We start from the raw sequence: 17,744 nt of genomic DNA, 5'->3' as shown, positions 1-17,744 counted from the left end.
CAATATTTATAGAATTTAATTATGTTTGGATTTACATTTAAAAATCAGATATGTTTTTCCACTAGTCCAAGTCTAGCCTTAAACTCAACAGAGGAGTGCGTTATCCCTTTTCTAAAATGTTGCCGTGATCGCTGTAGACTGATTTTATCTCCAGAAGCAACACCATAAATAATGTAAGTCTTAATGACAACTACAGAGGAAATCCCACCAGTTGCAACCACTTGAGGGGCGTTTATTAACCACAAATAAAAGCCTGCAGTCTGAACAGAAACGAGCACAGTGTTCCTGTCTTGACTTGAAACTGAACCCACTGAGAAAAAAATATATTTTTGACTAGGGACCTGATTTATTTTTCAATCTAAGAAGCTTCCTTCCTCCTCACAAGTGTTATCATCAGCTCAAAGATGTGTGAATCTGACAAGCACTCACTTCCTGCACACAGAACAACACCTTCTGGGGTGAAACATATCACACATTCATCAAGCAAGTTATCTGTCTACACATTTATAAGACTTCATACATAAGACCACACAATCTTTTCCAATTAGATTATATATAAAACATAATGTTTTGTTGATAACAAAGAATCCAAGTTTTAGCTTTTTAAAATGTGATAACTTAAATATTCAAGTTACCTCTGGAGCTGCGTTTGTATGTGGACCTCTCAAATGTATATTTGAGGTGATGAATATGTAAATCATGACATATCCATTTTGATATCACAATAAAACTGTATGCAGGGCAGAACAAACTCATGAATAATACGTTATCAGAGGTATAAGGGTAAAGAAAGATTGTCCACTGATAAATATGAATTCAGAGATACAGGAAAAAGAGCTCAGGAGAAAGTGTGAAAGCTGAAAATGGAGTTAATACTGCACAAAGCCAATACTGCGCCTAAAAACCTGATCCAGCAGGTTTGCCATCTACTGTCAAATCTGTCAACTCCGATCCATCCTCTCTCCATGGGGATCCATGTTTGAGTGTTAGTATTCAGTCTGTGATACTGAATTTCCCATCCAGAGGGTGTCTTAAAAAAACTTGAAAACTCATCCCCTCTGCTGCAGCCGCACTGTGCTGACCCTGTCCTCCAATATCACTCCCCCCCTGCCCAGGGCAATAAGACCGTAACGGAAACAACCATCCCTCTTCCCTCCTCTCTCACTCCTTTCTCATGCCAGTCTTAACTTTTCTCCACAATGGTGAAATTACTTCCCCAGGCCAGTTATAACAGCTGAGCTCTCACCATCAGCTCCATCTTGTCAAAAAAATAAGAAAACAATCAAATCAAGAATTATTTATTACGACAATCTTCGTTTTTCCTGGTTTTCATTTTAGTTTAGTTTTTCTATCGACATTAAATACACTTATAATTGACTATAGTACCAATTTAATGCATATTTGATTAAATCTATACATCATAATTGGAATTTTCAACATGATAACAACATGCATGCTTCATGTGTGTAATGTGTAGCTTTGTCTGTAATATGTAATACATAACGTAATTCAGTGTAAAACAAGGATGGCATGGTTTAAAAAGTGTAGTTATAAGTTCAATGATGTACTCTAGAGATCTGCCATGTAAAACATTGTAGGTAATTCTAATAATCTAAAAATCAATTCTAAAAGAAATGAGCCGGAGTAATAAAACAGTTGTTTGTTGAAAGCCAGTCAACTGTAAACTGTTAATACGAATCTTAGAAATGTTTAGTCTCAAATGTTAAAGTCAATGTTGTCTTTATATTGCATATAGACTATGTTCTTTTGATACCAGAGAGCTACATTACCATTCACATTACTCTGTTGGAGAAAATACTTTCTCATTGATTGTCCTGTTAGCCTGAGATTACTCAGCGGGGTGCAATAGATTTTCAGTAGCCCAAGGGTCATGAAACTCAATCATCGCTCTTCTACAACAATTACAGACTCACAGTCATTAAGGAACAAACCATGTTTGCCTTGATTAAACACACCTCTAAATCAAAATATCTGTGACAAAAAGGTCGAACCAGCACGTTTTAATGTAGCTTAATGTATTGTTTCTGACAGTGTTCATGTACCTGTCAGATCAACAAGAGACAGCTTCATCCAACATCTACAGTATTTACGGTTCGCAAATGTGGTGACATGAAAATATTTGACAGATACTGTTATAATAAAAGATATACTGCAATTAAGACAAAAAAGTAGGCTAACGTTAAGAGCCTGTAATAAAAAGCTACCACAGATAGATTTAGCATATTTAGATATGTCAAAGTCCTACACCATGTTTTACTACTGCTGTGATATATTTAAATTGAGCTTATAAATATGTATGTTTTGCATTTATGCCCTCCATTGCACTTTTATATCTCATACATACAGTATGTCAAAGCGCTACAGATAAAATATATTTGTTAATAGCAACAGATCATCTACATTTATGTTTGGATCAATTGTTTTGTAAATTGGTAGTTGATCACATTGTGCAGGCTGCCAAGGTCCTAATAATGACAATACTTTACTTTAATATGCTCAATATTAGACATTACTTATATTGAATACAAATTGCAGGCTGAATATTTGGGTGAAATATAATGTGTTAATCGCTGTGATGACAGTAATGGTGTTTTATTGCCAGTCCATAAATACCATGCACAAAGCCCGTGTCATAATTGTTTTCATAGCCTTCAATGATCCTCATTTTTCAACACAACCTTCCTGGCACTGGTGAGAGTGATGATGTCGGCTTTGTTGTTTTTTTCGTGATGCATTTATCCGTGCTGGCTTCACTGGCACAACACCCAGTATTCACAGGTGTTTCGGGAAATCATTTGTATTATTATTCAGTTACAAGGTCCTGTCCAATTTCCACCGTACAGTCTGACTTGAATGATCCTTTCATAAAAACAATATCTTAGGTTTGCTGCACGTTCATTATAAAACAAAATATCTGTGACTTAAAGTTCAAAAAGAGAGCAGGTACTGTTGCACTGTGTTTTATATTTAGCAAGGACCATGCTTCCCAGGATTATCTTTTAGCAATTTGTAATATGTTCAGGTTTATTTTGGATTTAAGCTCATGGTTGAACTGGATATCAATGTAGGAAAAGAGCAACACTTACAGTTAGTAATAAAAAGGCTTAGGGTTGATAACCTTTTACTAAAAGGCTCTCTTTTACAGCTGATTAATGTATCCTTAAGCTGCCGCCATTAATGGAGCGAAACCTTTGTGCTAGTTCAGGCAGTCAACTCCAACACCAATGATACATCTACACGTGATATGCTTTACTCCATAATACAACCAACCAAACACAATCTCCGTAATCTGGCGCTTGTTATATAATAATCACTCCTCAATGATCTACGTAAATAATATTTGCGGGGAGTGATGAGGCCGGAACCTCAACGCCAAACTCAAACTACATATGCTGCTGTAAATAAACATTTAAAACATGAATTGTCTGACTAAACTCAAGTGTTGGACTCAAAAAAATGCATTCATTTCAATTTCAGAATCAGTTTGGTTATGACAGCTTTATGGAAAAAAATACATCCACTTAACGTTTTGCTGGACATTTAGTTGAATTATCAATTAATGCAGTTTTTTTGATAATGTGTTGTTACACATTGGAACAATGTGTTGTTAATGTGTAATCTTCAAATAAAAGACTCTGATTAATTCACACAGGAATTGAAACGCCCTTTTCATAATCAAGCGCAATCATTCATTACTGCATTTGCGCGAAGGACACACAGACAAATAAAATAAACGTTTGTATCAATATGCGGAATCCAATGGTAGTTATTGTACACTATGATAGAGACATACAGCTTTGGGACCAAATATAAACATAGAGCAGCGGCTAATTTCACCCTCACTCTGCCCAGGAGGACTTCCCCTTCAAGCTTCAGCCAAAGCCTGTAGGTGTTGGCCTGGTTTGAGATTGTCTCTGAGGATCCGTCAGCAGCCAGTCTGTGTGCTGGCAGGTGGTCTGCAGGCATGACCAATACACTGCAGACAGACAGACACACAGACAGACAGACCCTGCTGGGCTCTCTGGGACTGCTAATCTGAGGCCAAGCCAGGGTCCTCCAGTCTCGTAGCTCTTGGCTCGCTGCGTCACCCTCCGATTCCAAAACATTGCTGAACTCTAAACTGCACTTACCTTCAGGCTAGGGCAAGTTCCTTTAGTCAAACAAAACCAAGCAAGTAAACAACATGGATAGTACCACTAAAGTCAAAACGGGGAGTGTGTGGTAAAGAAACTCCCTCTGGAGGGAACTTTGGGATTTTAGCGTTTGCAGACCATTTACTTGCACAAAACCTATAAAACGTACTACAGAAAAGAGAAAACCCAAAAAAGCACAACATGGCCTCTTTGCTGAACTAACCCACTAACAACTGCTGATTTTCATCAAGTCCGAGCTGGTGATGTTGTACAAATTAAGTATAGCATGTGAAAGCAGCGCAGCATTAGTACTGACACAGTGTTTCTATCCACGCTGAACAATCTCGAGGTTCTCTTCACACATCACTGCTAACAGTAACACTGCCTTTTAACACTGACTACTCCCCCTTGTGCTTCAGTGGGGTCACCAGGGGATGAAGGTGATCACTCAGAATTAATTAGTAGAGATGATTTATTTTAGCTGACACTACAAAAGAGAGAGGACGTCACACTGCGTTCGGGGTACATTGCTGAGATAATCTCCTCTGCTATGTTCACTTGTTCCTGTCAAAGCCTGTTAACATTGATAACATCACTGTAGGTACCCTGTTATGTGTTATTCTATATTTTTCAGTGTCAACAAACTCCATGAAGAGACTAAAAACACAAAAAACAATGATCCTAGTTACAGATGCAGTGTGGAGAGGGCTTTGTCATAGTATTTTAACCCAAACCCAACGTTTTATAATAAAACTAATAATAAAAAGAGAGTTGAGTGCAGTTAAGGAGGACTCTTGACCTCAGTATTAATCATTTCCTGGCCCTGGGTACTTTATTTAAGAGAGCTTTGACTTAATCATACACTGTCCTGATGCAGTAAATACTCACTACACCACCAAATGCATATTAATCCGCGTCTGAAAATAGTTCCAAACTAAGGCACAATTTACTGATGTTTGAGTAACGTTTGCTTAAAACTACAGTGCTCAGCTGTATTACTATAGTCATGATGGAGCTGTGAAGATAAATTCCATTCAAGTTGGCTGCATATTCTACATTTGTTGATGCTTTACTTCTCACTTCTTTATTGATTATCCCACCTTTACACCTTTTCTTAATTGCAGTGACCACCTAGCTCGCAGCAGAGTGACTCATTTTTCAGATGAATATTTTACATAAAAAAAAGACAATGAGGCTCGTGACCTTGCTCCCAACAGCCATTAAGTATCATTATCATAGTTAATTTTCCACACATTACCTAGATGAACAATGGCCCATGGCCTCGGGGGATGACATTATTACTCACCCTGATGCCCAGCTCCACATTTTCTCCTCCGTACACCTCCATCCCCTCATCCAGCAAACCGATCTCCTCAAAGTACAGCCTATCCACCACGAAGCAGCCTATCAGGGCAGGGCTCCTGAGGGGGGTTTAAGATTATGAAAATCAGCTTTGTTTCTCTTTTGCAGGTAATATTATCTTGGCACAGTTTCTATAGTAACAGGGGAAAGAAGATAAATGTGTCATTGTTCAACATATCATTTGTTCATGAATGCTGCATGAATTACCCTTTCAGCAGGCCTGACATTTGGTTAGTTTACATTTAAGTTAAAAAATAACATATAATTTTGTCATTTCATTCAGGCTACGAAGACAGCTGGTCACTCACTGGATTGGTGCGCTCTTGTTGCCTTTGTGCCACCAGGATTTGGGTGGGTTAAGGTAGCGACACCACAGCTCCCAGTCAAAGCCCTGGGCCGACAGCGGATACTCTTCAATCTCAAACGTGTCGTACTTGATGTTATCAAATGATGGGGAGATTATGCGGGTTCTGTCTTCTTGAATTCTCTGCAGAATGGGTTCAGCCCTTCAAATACGGAAAGAGAAAATACATTTAACTGAGTAAAGGTTTTGACAGGCTTTCAAAGTTACCTTGGAGATCACGCCTCATGCGTGAGGACACTTTTTAGAAACCAATTTCATCATTAATTCAATCCAATTTGTTAGACTGACAAACCATTATTTCCCATCTGATATGTTAATGGTCATTTTTCTAATTGAAATATGAAGTGATAAAAGATGAAAACACTTCACAAAAAACATAAAATACACACAAGGTCATTTCATCTACATTTTGACAAAGTGATCAAAGTGTGTTATGCCTTTAAAACATGGAAAACATGCATGATACAGTGTGTGATGTTTTTCATCTAAAAAAAAATATACAATTGTAATGAGATATGAAAATGTTAATCAATAGTTCTACATTTAGGGAATTAAGCCAATTGTATTTCTTGTTGAGAGTGATACGAAAAAAATGTTTTCACTCTTATGTTTGTACGATAAACATGAAGCCACAACCAGGAGACTATTAGCAGAAGAGGACAGGTTAAGAAAAAAACCCAGCTATGTCTGTCCAAAGTTTAGAAAATCCAAATATCAGCACAATCCTACGGTGGCCCGGAAGTGCAAGACACCACAGCATTTCACAAAACACAACAGCATTTCAGAAAACACAACAGCATTTCAGAAAACACTACAGCATTTCAGAAAACACAACAGCATTTCAGAAAACACAACAGCATTTCAGAAAACACTACAGCATTTCAGAAAACACAACAGCATTTCAGAAAACACCACAGCATTTCACAAAACACAACAGCATTTCAGAAAACGCTACACCATTTCAGAAAACACAACAGCATTTCACAAAACACCACAGCATTTCACAAAACGCCGCAGCATTTCAGAAAACACCACAGCATTTCAGAAAACGCCGCAGCATTTCACAAAACACAACAGCATTTCACAAAACACAACAGTATTTCACAAAACGCCGCAGCATTTCACAAAACACCACAGCATTTCAGAAAACGCCGCAGCATTTCACAAAACACAACAGCATTTCAGAAAACACCACAGCATTTCACAAAACACAACAGCATTTCAGAAAACACCACAGCATTTCACAAAACACAACAGCATTTCAGAAAACGCCGCAGCATTTCACAAAACACAACAGCATTTCAGAAAACACCACAGCATTTCAGAAAACACAACAGCATTTCACATTGGACGGAAAGGGTATTCCTTTAGGGAGAACACTTCTTGTTTGTGATTGGACAGAGCCAGCCAGAGAAGCACTGCTGTGATTGGTTGTTTTTGCTGCCAGTCAAGAAATGACGCTTCGTGATTGGTCAGCACCCGACAGCGCAACATGTCCCAACCTTTATATATACAGTCTATGGTCCCAACACATCAGCCGTTAGCTGTTAGCACACACTCAGAGCTCACAGCTCCTCATATCTGTTCAGAAACGGGACAAAAGTTAAACAAGTACAAACCACAGACTGTCTATGTCATGGCGAATACAGTCGCTGCTTTATTTATGTCTGTATGATGTTGTTGTGAGTGTGGACGGAGCAGCTACAGGTTAGTTGAGCTTGATGGATCCGATTCCATTCAGAAAACACGCATTTTAAAAGCTTTTCGCCTGCCTTCTTGTCTGCAGACTTGTCAAAGCATTAATTCATGGTTTTTACTAACCGGTATCAGTATGTAGTTACTTCGGCATCACTTTGAAACGTGTATTACAATTCAATCACGGTCAATATGTTCATTTTGTTGTCGAGTTTCACCGCAGCTGTCAGTGTTTACTCCTGTCATTCAAACAAGACGTGCTGGAGAGGGGGCAGATCGATCAGGCTAAACTAACCTGTAGCTGCTCCGTCCACACTCACAACAGCGTCATACAGACATAAATAAAGCAGCGACTGTATTCGCCATGACATAGACAGTCTGTGGTTTGTACTTGTTTAACTTTTGTCCAGTTTCTGAACAGATATGAGGAGCTGTGAGCTCTGAGTGTGTGCTAACAGCTAACGGTTGATGTGTTGGGACATGTTGCACTGTCGGGTGCTGACCAATCACGAAGCGCCATTTCTTGACTGGCAGCAAAAACAACCAATGACAGCAGTGCTTCTCTGGCTGGCTCTGTCCAATCACAAGCAAGAAGTGTTCTCCCTAAAGGAATACCCTTTCCGTCCAATGTGAAATGCTGCGGTGTTTTCTGAAATGCTGTTGTGTTTTCTGAAATGCTGTTGTGTTTTGTGAAATGCTGCGGCGTTTTCTGAAATGCTGTTGTGTTTTGTGAAATGCTGTTGTGTTTTGTGAAATGCTGCGGCGTTTTGTGAAATGCTGTTGTCTTTTGTGAAATGCTGTGGTGTTTTGTGAAATGCTGTGGTGTCTTGCACTTCCGGGCCACCGTACAATCCCTATATATTAAAAAAATTATGTTGTTTGTTTAAACCTGGAAACAAAATTGTGTTGGAGGATTTTTTAACCTTCAGTTAGAGCCAGCCTGGTTTATTCCCCTGTTACTGGCGTTTATTACTATGGTCTTTGGTACAAGGCAGAAGCTCAAATCTAAACCTAATGTAGTAATAAAATGTAAGGATGGCACTTCTCTGCATAAAGTTGATAGCTTTAAATATCTTGGTGTATGGCTAGACTCTGAACTTTCATTTAAACTACATATAAAGCATGTAATACAAAAAGTCAATTACGGAATCGGTGTCTTACACCGCTCTCGCAATTGTTTTACGCTCAGTGTCCGCAAAAGAATTGCTTCTCAACTTATTCTTCCGATTATGGACTATTGTGATGTTGTCTACCAAAATGCACATAAATCAGATCTTGCTCCACTCAACATGGCCTACAATAGACTATGCAGATTTGTTCTTGGTTGTCCTTTTCGTATACATCACAGCACAATGTATAACCAACTTAAATGGCCTTCATTAAATGTAAGAAGACACACGCATTGGATTCAGCTGATATTTAAATGCATTTATCTTAACTATCCCCCTTATTTAAAGCAGTATTTTGTACCCTACTTGCCAAATCATCAAGTTAGACACTCTGTCCAGATTTATTTCTCTGTCCCCTCTGCAAAGAAATCTATTGGCAGAAGAGCGTTCATGTTCAAAGCCCCAACAGACTGGAATACTTTACCTGCTGCTATTAGATCTCTTGCATCATTGGGTATGTTTAAACATGCATTATCATCTCACTTTCAACTGGTCTGCACTTGTTATTGATGAAACTGATATTGATGAAACTGATCTGCTCGACTGTCTCTGAAATTGTAATGATTGTAATGATTGTATGTATTACTTGAATTTTACTTAACAGACTTTACGTGGTTTGTCTTGATTTGCTTTTTGCCTTTTTGTTTATGTATGTCTGTAAGTTGTTGCTATTGTCAGGACCCCCTTGAAAACTAGATGGTGCATCTCAAGGGGTTTATCCCAATAAATAAAATGTCTATATATATATTATGCAAAGCGATTAAAAATGCTTCATGCTGCAGCTTCATTTTTGGCAAGAAAACGAATAACCAGTAAGATACAGTTTACACATTTAAAATGAGATATCCGTACAATGAGGCCTTTAGAAGTTTCTATGACAGATTTGGGAAGTGCAAAGGTATGCGTCTGAGTATGAGTACCCTGGCAGATAAGCGATCTTGTGCAGAGTGTATTCTTTGTGTATTTATACATATATTGAATTAATGCTTGTGTCAGAGATACAAAATACAGTCAGTATAAAAAGAGCCAAGCTACAGTCTTTGTTATTAAATGAAATTATTTGCTGAAAACCCACACAGAGGGATATGACTCAAAAAGCAGCGTTCTGGTGTTGACCTCATGCCGCACTCGCTGCGAGTGACTCACCAGCCAACGTTGAATTCGACGTGGGCATCAAACAGGGCGACCACTGGGGCAGTGGCGGCCCTCCACCCGCTCACTCTGGAACGGATCAGACCCTCCTGCTTGGTATGACGCACCAACACGATGAATCCCGGATGCTGGCTGTTGGTCTCAGACACAAAATCTTGCAGCTTCTCCTTGAGCTCTTCTGAAAAACACACGTTAATTGTTAATAAATATCTGAAGAGGTTTTTAGGATCCACCATGGGATAGGTGAGTAAAGTACTTCTGAGCAAACCTCCACCCACAGGACGTCGTCATGTCCTCCCACAGTGGGCGGTATTTCATTGGTAGGAAGCCAAAAGTACTCACTGCTTCACCACTTTGATCACTAGACCAAAGAGGCAGCAGCTTGAGACAGCAATGCAGACCTCCATGGGGCTTACAAGTCATAACAGGATATTGCAAAATTGAGGACGTAGTCTGAAATGCTTTTCAAAACAAGGATGAAGATGGCGAGAGTCCGTCCGGCTCCTAAGTTTACCTCCATTATTACCTGAGTTATATATTGTGAGTCATATACCCTGCAGAGGGAAATAGTCAGTGCTACTTCTATGAAAAACAAGCCTCTAGTTCTCCCCATAAGTTATGATTTGAAGCAATATTTCAGCACATTTTTCTCTAGAATACAGTAAATTACAGCAATATATTACAGGTTCGCCTTCTGGTTCAACAAGAACATTTATTAAGCCAAGGCTGGTCCCCTTTTCTTGATATGAAACAACACTTTGGAGGCGGGTATGAGTTGTCAACAAATGAATGATGAAAACCACCACTCTATCACAACTTTATAATGTACTATCAGCCAAATAAAGATGGAAAGAGATAAAACTTTCATCAGCACTGCGTTTCATCCTCTCTTGTATAGATCACCTCTGGCTTCGTTTTCACTATTTCACTTTTAACCGCTGTTATCGGTGGAGTTTAAAGAGAATGGGGAGCAGATCCAAGTACACAGAAACAGCCGCTGAGAAATCACGCTGCGTCTGGCTTCTTAGAGGCAGGGTGAGTCGATTTATGATAGAAAAATATAGTTTGGTTTTTCCAGGATAAAAACAAAATTGTGAAAAAGTTATGTTAGAAGGTTTTATCTAACAAAGTTTATGAAGGCATTGGGTGTATTGTTTAAGTTTGTATCTGTATCTTTGATCAACTGCACAAAAGATGATTAAAGCAGCATTTCTTTTCCCACACATGAACAGTCCATACAGTCCCATCACAAAGTTGGCAGAGCAACATTTTCTCCTATGCTGCAACCACCTGGCACCTGTTCCCTATATACACGCCTCACAGCACATATCAATCAGTGCATCTACCACAGTGAAATTCAATTTAAAATGCAAGAATATATCATATACATATTTTTACTTCATATATTTTCAACGGCAATCCCGACAGAGGTTGGGAAAGCATGAATTATCCTCACCCATATGTGTAATGTCAGGATGCTCAACAGCTCTTGCTAATGTTTATTTCAATATTTTTGTCTTAAAGGTCACCTATTATGGAAAATCCACTTTGTCATGTATTTTATACATAAACTCTGTGTAAAGAGATTCTGAAAGTTTCAGGAAAAAATATTCACTCTCTTTTTGTCCTGATCCATTTATATAAAAACCTGTCTGAAAATGAGCTGATCAGATTTTGGCCACTTTATGATGTCATAACGATTTTATGGCTTGTGTAACCATTAGCCAATCACCAACCAAGGTAACCCCCCCCACCTTATCACCTGAATCTCCTCCTAGAGCACCATTGTGTTCTTTTTAACCAAATATCTCTCAGATGCCCCTTTCACACCGGCGCTTTTCCAGCTCCTGCTCGGAGCTGGAGCTGGAAAAGCGCCGGTTTTTCCTGTTCACACCGCAGCGGCGGCACGTCATAGCTCCGGAATGCGGTTCACTTCCAGCTCCAAAAAATTGTCGTCCAGAGGCAAGAGCTTCGGAGCTATGACGCGGCGTCGCTTACGTCTCTCTTACGTCGAGGCGTGCAGGAAACCTTACTTTGACCATCCGCTCGCTGTTATTGATCATTGTGGAGAGCAGGCAGACGTTTTGTTTGTTATTATAGCAGCTATCGGATGGAATTAATACATGGGCTGTACAGGTTGTCATGTCCGACTATCACAAGTAGAATCATAATGAAAAATACGCCGGTAAAATGTGCCTGTAGAAAACGGCTTAGCAAGTAGTCAGTTTAGCTTCGGTTGCTATGCTAACATCACCCATGTTATACCAGAGAAACTTTCATAACAGCGTTGTGATGCCAAACAGCGTCAATTCAGACTGACACACATTCACTTAAGGGGAACTGGGGATATGTATCAGCTGCTTGTGTGACAGTCAGACAGTGAATACTTTAGAGCCGTGTGAGCTAACCCGGAGCTAACGGGAGAATAAACTCCCGTGGAAGAGCAGCCAGCACTGCAGCGGTCGGTAAATGCCGCTGAAACACATTAATAAACAATGAACCACGGCACTCTGGAGAAAAGTATAAGGTTGGAGAAGTCGTTATTTAATTTAATCTGGCTTCGTATGATTAAAAGCAACACGATCATCGACCCGACGCAGTCCCCGGCCCGTTGTTGTTGTGGGAGAAAATCAGCGACGTAAACTGTGACGTCATGACGCAGCAGCGGCAGCTCTGGGCGGTGTGAACAGAGCGGGAGCTGAAAAGGGAAACCGGAGCTGAACCAGAAAAGCTCTCGCTAGGAGCTAGAAAGGGAAAAGTGCTGGTGTGAAAGCCGCATCAGAGGGGCACGGGGAGTGGCTCGTTATGTTAATCTAAAGTAAAAGACAGAATCAGCACTTTTGAAACTCTCTTTTGTATCTTATTTCAATAACATGTTAAGACAGTTTATTTTAGTAAAAAGTGAAGGTTAAACTTTTTCAGGTGGTTTTTCTCTTAATAACAATGAACTGTGTCTGCATTAAGCCAGCACTGGTTAATTTCCTTTTCTTCTCTGATAATTGCAATCAGCACACTTCCAATGCCCTTGATTAGATATCCATGATGGAGCAGAGCGACTCTGGATCATCAAAGTCAGGGCTAAGAAACACTTACTTGTGCTAATTCAAGCTTAAGCATTACATTACATTACATGTCATTTGTTAGACGCTTTTATCCAAAGCGACTTACATACATTCAGTACAGTGGACAATCCCCACAGGAGCAATTTGGGGTGAAGTCTTGCCCAGGGACACAACGACATGCTGACTGCAGTGGGACTCGAACTTGGTACCCCCTGATTCGAAGTCCAGCACTCTATCCACTGAGCCACAGCCGCCCCATCATATAAAACAAACACCTCTTCACTTTGGACTCTAAATTCTGGCTAATGAATGCTAGTTACTCATGCGAGCAGCTGCTGCTGATGTTCAAACGCATTACTGTATTATGTAATAACTTTTAATCCATCAATAATTAAAACATTCTGATGTGTGAATTGAAAATAAAAATTATGGTGTGTTATGCCTCATAACAAATCATAATAAAGCACAGTTCATTACACTAAGAATGGCTGATGGTCAACAGTCATCAATCTTTCAGGAAGCTCTGCTGAAAGCAATGGGCTTTGCGATGGAGTTGGACTGGAACAAGCAAACAGGTTTCTAACATCACTGTGAGCTCAGGAAGTTAATCCAGTAACATATTCAAATGTTCAAAGGTTCTTCTCAGAAGATAAAAGCAAAGCGAATGGTGAGCTACAAAATTGTGAATATGCAATTAAGCCAACCTCTATCCTATCCTCAGTGTGATATAACAAAAACAATTCTTTTATGAGATTATGTCTACATATGGATACTGTTTTTCTCAATCCAGTACGCTATTAACATTTCTGTATTAAAAACAAGTCTTTAAGTGGATCATGGATAAACAATCCTTTCTCTGCTTCCCTTCATGTGTGCTGAGGTTTAATTCTGTCATACATGAAGTTACCTGCAAAACCAAGCAAAGGACATCTGATTGATGAATGGGCTTTAGTTTGTTTTGATTTTTAACCTGTTGCTCAGTGACCTTTAGTTAATAACTGTCTGTATATCACCATAAAAAAAAACTACTCCTGATGCAGCATAGAACAATATATATTATAGTATTGTATAATAATTGAGGCATTAATGTGCAATTAAATGTTTCAGCTAGTAAATCGGGGATCATTTTTTATGACTTTACCCTGATCTATATTTCCCCGACCAATGTTTGATCTCATTTAAATCTTTAATAAAGCATCATTTATTTGCTGATTTTATTTTACAATGAACATCTGAATTTGTACGATTACTTAATTACTCATATTAATGTAGTGAACTAAAAAGTGAAACATTTAACTCTGAAGTGTAGTGGAGTAGAAGTATAAAGTAGCAAAAGGAGGAAATACTCAAGTAAAATACAAGAAGCTCAAGGTTGTACTAGCACTTGAGTAAATGTACTCGCTTTCCTCCACTGATCTGAACTGAACTCGTCCTTTCCTTGAATACTGTATGTTCTCTTCATGCATGTTCGAAATAAACACTTTTTATCAGCACACAGGCGTTACTTCTCTCACAGCAGATGGCAAATCGTCATGGATACAGGCCTCACACTTACTGTGTAGTTTGCACTCCAGCATTTCTCACTTCACAACTGAGCGGCTATTAAAATCTGTGTTTAATATATCCGAGTAAGACTCACTTTTCCTCAAGAGATTTTACCACTCCAGTATCAAATCCTGGGTGCCGTCATTCACTCTCACATTATGTTCGAGAATCTGTGGTATTATCATTTAAGTTTGAAATCATTAGTCCTCCGACAGCCAAGCCCTTCTCAAAACCCCACTCTTAAAGATGAGCCTTTTCTCGAGCCACGGCATGGGACATTATCCAATTAGGGAGGAATCAGCTAGGTCAATTTGCCCTTCTCCCCCTTGATGGCTACACGTCCTCCTGCATGCTAATGCTTCTCGGAGGTGAGCTGTGACAGTGGCGGATGACTAATATAAAGATCAGGATGCCCAGGAGGTTAGCGGTGGACGATGACATCACGGGTCAACAGGCTAACGACATTTAGCACAGATAAGATTCACAGTCGTGGTGATAATGATAACACCAGGCCTATCAGACGCAGTGTGACAGAGTGCTCAGGCAAACTGGGAGAAATGCCATCAGCAAAATGTCAATGCGTGACTTGGGTCCCTGAAGAAGCTAAAGGCAACTTCTCCCTAGTGCTCGATTACATGATTAAATATGAATGTTTATGGGATGTGAGGTAATAATCGAATAATGTGCCAGTGGAAGAAAACCACAGGGTTTTCAGCTTTACATTATGTAACGAATAAGTTCAACTTCCTTGTCAATACGAACCTAGGGACATTCATTATTTGTATTCCAGCGATTGAGGTAAGTTACCATGACATATTGCAATATCTTTATTCTGTCCCATCAGGCTACAGGCAATGCTGCATGTTTGCATTATTGACTTTGGTAAACAGAGTCTTCTAAAAGCTTGTATTTCCAATGTTGATTGCCCCTAATGGCGGTCTCAGACCTTGTTACAAGCAGCGCAGCCCATTTAAAAGTGTTTTGCCTATAAACGACCTTGAAACCGTATCGTTACCTTTTTATAGCCTGCTTTCTGCCTTTGTAATGTAGTAAATTACCACGTCCACTTTTCACAGGTGACTTCAAGCCTATTGCTTCTGCCTTACAGTAAAGTCACCCATCAGTGATCTCATCAGTCATTTCAGTATTAACAAGTGAACAGAGCTCAGCAGTTATACATTGTCAGCATAAACTGGATATCTTTTCAACCTGTCTGTTTGTACTAATTTCAATGCATGCATATTTAGGAATTAGTGTTGCAAATGCAGACGAGATATGTACAAACACTTGATCACCTTGCTGTTTTGTTATCTGCCTTGGGGCATATTTCCTGGCTTTGCAATTAGTGAGATTCATCGATTAAATCCAGTAAACACAGCCTCTAATTAAAAACATTAAATATCACATATAGATTTTCCACACGAGGCAATGAAATGTAAAGTACAGTATAGGCGGGGGGACCAGATGAGTATACGGAAAATTCAGTATGGCCTCCCGTACATTACATTCAGTGTCAATGATCATGAACAGTAAAACATGTGTAAGTATATTAATTATTTGTGATCATGAAGACAAGATAAAGACAACCTTCTGTCCTCAGAAAGAGAACACAATGGCTGTGTCAACAGTTTCAGCTCTGTTTTGTCTATTTGTATTTTTGATTATCGACACTACTGTACAAGTTCAAAATACACTCCCATAGTCATAATTAATGTGCCCCTTTGTGGGCAACGCCAAAATAATGTTTAACAACGTCAATATTTGTTTATTGGTCTATCACTAATCAAAACTTGGGGTTTGTCACATTTTTAAACAATCTGGTCCTCAAATTCAACAAAGAACAGCAAGCAAAGCATGTTAGACGAAACAAAATGAAATAATCCAGGACTGGGATCATTGCAGTTGGGAAATACTACACAGTGAATGTGCTTAGCATAAACAGGGTGTGGGTGTCCCAGACTAATCTGATTGGTCATGTGTTACTATTTATTTGTACTCATTGATTGATGCTGTTTGTTATGTGTTGGTGCATCGCTGTCTGTAATACTGAAAAGGCAGTTTAGCGACCTAAGAATCTTTGGGTGATCCCTAGGCAGGTTGGTTTTTTTGTTCATATAATCTGTCAAAGCAAAAATAATAGTTATAATGCTTCTCTGTCACGGAGGTATCACTGGGTTAGGTTACTATTGTATGTAGCCAACAAATTAGCCAGACTAGCAAAAGCATTTTACGTAAGAGCATATAAACACACAATTTAATCCCTTAATTCCCTTTTTCTCTTGAGTTTTTGGTAAACGAAAGTCTATAAAAAGACAACAACCCACAAGTGTTTGGATGCAGAGTATATCTCTCGCTACAGCCGCGCACAGCACTACATCATGTTAGAAATCCAGAGCCTGACAGGCCTGCAGTGCCTAGTGATGGTTGCTAAGCTACCACAACTGACTGTTAGGGGGGAGGCTTTAACGAGAGGTCAATGGCTTTATTATTAAATGATGCCGCTTACTGTTATTGCTGTTGTCGTCCACCAGGATTATCTCTTTGAGAAGGTGGGAGGGCGTCCTGTTGATGGCAGAGTGGATGGACCGCAGGATGACGGAAAAGGCTTCATTCACAAAAATGAACACGATGCTCACTTGAGGGAGGTTTAGAGGGTAAGTGAGGTTCCTACACCTGTGGAGGACAGACACAAAACAAATGGTAAGGCATGGTTTTGTCTGTAGGATAACAGGGTAACATGGTAGCAGGTTGATGGCAGATGTTATGCTAACCCAGCCACTTGCAGTGTATAGCAGGAGATTTTTTTTAGACATCATAAGTATAAATGTAAGACTGGCATTAGTTCATGTCCAGCAGATTTTTGGATATTTAACAATAAGGCTGCTACTGCAGTGTACCTGGAATGCAGTTTGGTTTAGGAGGAATATATAATTGGATGTGTGGTTAGTTCTAGCATTAATCTAACCTATCTCTTTTGCTACTAAAACATTGCTTACTGCCTCCACTTGCTGTCATTTTAATTGTGAAAAAGCAGTTCAGCTTCTTTTCTCAAGAGGAAACTGATACCTGTTTCCTGGAAATGAAGAAAACGGAAGCTATACAAATATGACTCTAATGCTGCAGGCAATTTCCATTTGAGTTTAAATGTTAGCCTTTGAAATGGAAATCATAATGTTTGCTGTGTGTAATGACACAAATGCGTTTTCTTCCTCAATAACACAATGAAGATTGTGGTAACAAA

At 39.3% G+C, this 17,744-nt stretch overlaps 1 protein-coding gene across 1 annotated transcript in view; it reads right to left on the bottom strand.

Moving 5' to 3' along the window:
* Window positions 1-17,744, bottom strand: part of galnt18b (UDP-N-acetyl-alpha-D-galactosamine:polypeptide N-acetylgalactosaminyltransferase 18b) — a 72,749-nt gene that overhangs the window by 21,597 nt on the left and 33,408 nt on the right. Inside the window, exons 3-6 of the mRNA XM_034116043.1 lie at window positions 17,010-17,176; window positions 9,891-10,074; window positions 5,825-6,022; window positions 5,461-5,575 (exon numbers count right to left, since the gene is read on the bottom strand). Coding sequence (XP_033971934.1) covers window positions 5,461-5,575; window positions 5,825-6,022; window positions 9,891-10,074; window positions 17,010-17,176 — 664 coding nt within the window. The remainder of the gene's footprint in view (window positions 1-5,460; window positions 5,576-5,824; window positions 6,023-9,890; window positions 10,075-17,009; window positions 17,177-17,744) is intronic.

The sequence above is a fragment of the Trematomus bernacchii genome, unplaced genomic scaffold, assembly GCF_902827165.1.
Source record: "Trematomus bernacchii unplaced genomic scaffold, fTreBer1.1, whole genome shotgun sequence".
Classification (NCBI taxonomy): Eukaryota; Metazoa; Chordata; class Actinopteri; order Perciformes; family Nototheniidae; genus Trematomus; species Trematomus bernacchii.
Note: the sequence above shows the minus strand (reverse complement) of the source record. Positions and strands in the feature narration are given on the sequence as shown.